This window comes from Myotis brandtii, unplaced genomic scaffold, assembly GCF_000412655.1.
Source record: "Myotis brandtii unplaced genomic scaffold, ASM41265v1 scaffold111, whole genome shotgun sequence".
Taxonomy (NCBI): domain Eukaryota; kingdom Metazoa; phylum Chordata; class Mammalia; order Chiroptera; family Vespertilionidae; genus Myotis; species Myotis brandtii.
Window position 1 is genome coordinate 5824770 of NW_005353789.1, and position 2131 is coordinate 5826900.

At 57.9% G+C, this 2131-nt stretch overlaps 1 protein-coding gene across 1 annotated transcript in view; it reads left to right on the forward strand.

Annotated features, from left to right (window-relative positions):
- SOWAHB (sosondowah ankyrin repeat domain family member B) overlaps nucleotides 1–2125 on the forward strand; it is a 2959-nt gene extending 834 nt beyond the window's left edge. Inside the window, 1 exon segment of the mRNA XM_005857461.2 lies at nucleotides 6–2125. Coding sequence (XP_005857523.2) covers nucleotides 6–1583 — 1578 coding nt within the window. The 3' untranslated portion in view covers nucleotides 1584–2125.
- The last annotated feature ends 6 nt before the right edge of the window (nucleotides 2126–2131 follow it).

Genomic DNA, 2131 nt, shown 5'->3' on the forward strand with positions numbered 1-2131 from the left:
TCGAGGCTACTGGGAGCGGGGCTTCCCTGCCTGCCCTCCTGTCCCGCTGTCCTCCTCCCGGAGACCGGCCGGAGCTGATGACCCCGGGCGACCTCCATCATTCCAGGCAGCAGCTGCAGCAGCAGCGGCAGCAGCAGCGCACTCGGGAATGGGTGGCCAGACATCCCCACGCGCCCGAGGCCCGGGACCAGGGCCCCACCAGAGCCTGGTCAGTGCTGCCAGAGAACTTCCCCTTGGAGCTGGGCTTCGGGGTCCCAGAACCTAACTCAGCGCCTTTAGACCCTCCTGTTTCCCCTCATTCTCTCTCTCCTGCTGCTCCGGAGGCCTGGCCCGGGAACCCGCCCTTGGCAGTCTTTCGCAGCATTCGTTCTCAGCTGTCCCTCCAAGAACTGGATGACTTTGTGGACCAGAACAGTCACAGCAGCGAGGAGAGCAGCAGTGGGCCCAGAGAGTCCCCTGGGGGTTCTGAAGAGGGGCTGCGCATCGCCCTAGGAACCCCAGATCGGAGAAAGCTCAGGAATTCAGCTGGCGGCCTTTCTCCGAAGGAGGGCGACTGCAGCGGGAGCCCTCAAGGCCTCAGAAACCGAGGGGATGGGCACGCCCCTCAGCAGGTTCCACCTGGGGCGAATGGTCTTGCGGGCCAGCCCCAGGAGCCCTTGCCCGGGCCAGCTCCCAGGTTAAGGAGATCCCTCAGGGTGAGCTCTCGGGCGGGGAGAGGCGCATTGTCCTCCTCCGATGAGGAGTGTCTTGAGGAGGACTTGCTGAAAAGGAGCCGGCGCCCACCACGGTCCAGGAGACCCTCCAAGGCAGGAGCAGCGTCCAGCCCCAGGGTGGATGCTGCGTTGACACCGAACCCTGCTGATATGAAGGCTGCTGTTGCTGCCAGGGGTCGGCTACACAGCGTGTGCGCCCCAGGTAGGCAGGCGCCTGCAGCCTTGGTCCCGCACAGACCCGAGCACAAGCCGTCTCTGGTGCCCCTGGATGCCAGGGAGCACGAATGGATGGTGAAGCTTGCCACTGGCGCTTGGATTCGCGTGTTGACTTTGTTTTGGGAGGATCCTCAGCTGGCTTTGCACAGGGACTTCTTGACTGGGTACACGGCTTTGCACTGGATAGCCAAACATGGCGACCTCAGGGCCCTGCAGGACTTCGTCGGGAGTGCCCAGAAGGCAGGGGTTGCTCTTGATGTGAATGCGAAGTCCAGTGGTGGGTATACCCCTCTGCACCTTGCAGCCATTCATGGCCACCAGGGGGTCATGAAATTGCTGGTGGAAAGGCTGGCTTCGCGGGTGAATGTCCGGGACAGCAGTGGGAAGAAGCCTTGGCAGTATCTGACCCGTAATACCTCTGGGGAAATATGGCAGCTCCTGGGAGGCCCTCGGGGCAAGCCTATTTTTCCTGTCTATCCCTTAGTCCGAAGCTCTTCCCCCACCAGGAAGGCCAAGAGCCGGGAAATATCTAGACATATCACCCGAAAGACTTCCCTTGCTGCACTACTCAAGAGTCAGCACCACAAGTGGAAATCGGCCAACCAGTATGAGAAATTCCCCACTCCCAAGGAAAGAGAGGAGTACAGTGACTAAGGTGGACCCCTGTCTCCAACATGCAGCCACTGCACCTCCATCCTTGAGCTACTCAGTGAGAGAATTCAGGGGGAACAGAAAAACTGCCAAGGAGTTGGTAAAGAGAGAGATCAAGTGAGATGGCCTACCTAGTGTTTACCTGGCTGGATTTTTTTGTCAGCACATTGTGGACCTCAGGGGTTATTCAAGCTTCCGACAGCTCAAGTCCTGGGGCCAGTGAGACCTGTACAAGGGGCAGAGCCACGTGCTTAAAAGCAGCAGGTGTTCTTCCTCTTCCCTGTCACCTCTGAGCACAGTGAGCCACATTGTTCTCTGTAGCAGCAGTACCAGGCCTTGGCTAGCGGGGACAGCTGTCTTACAAGAAGGGAGGCACTTCCAGGAATTGACAAAGCTCAAACAAAATCCTCTCTGGCTGGTAGTTCTCTGGCTTTTCTTCATTTGGAGAATAATTTGGCTGAGAGTGGAAAGCTCCAGATTTGAAATCAGATGGCCCCTCTTTTCTTTTTTTTATTCTTTTTAAAAATCTTTTTTCATTCTTTTTCCCTTCC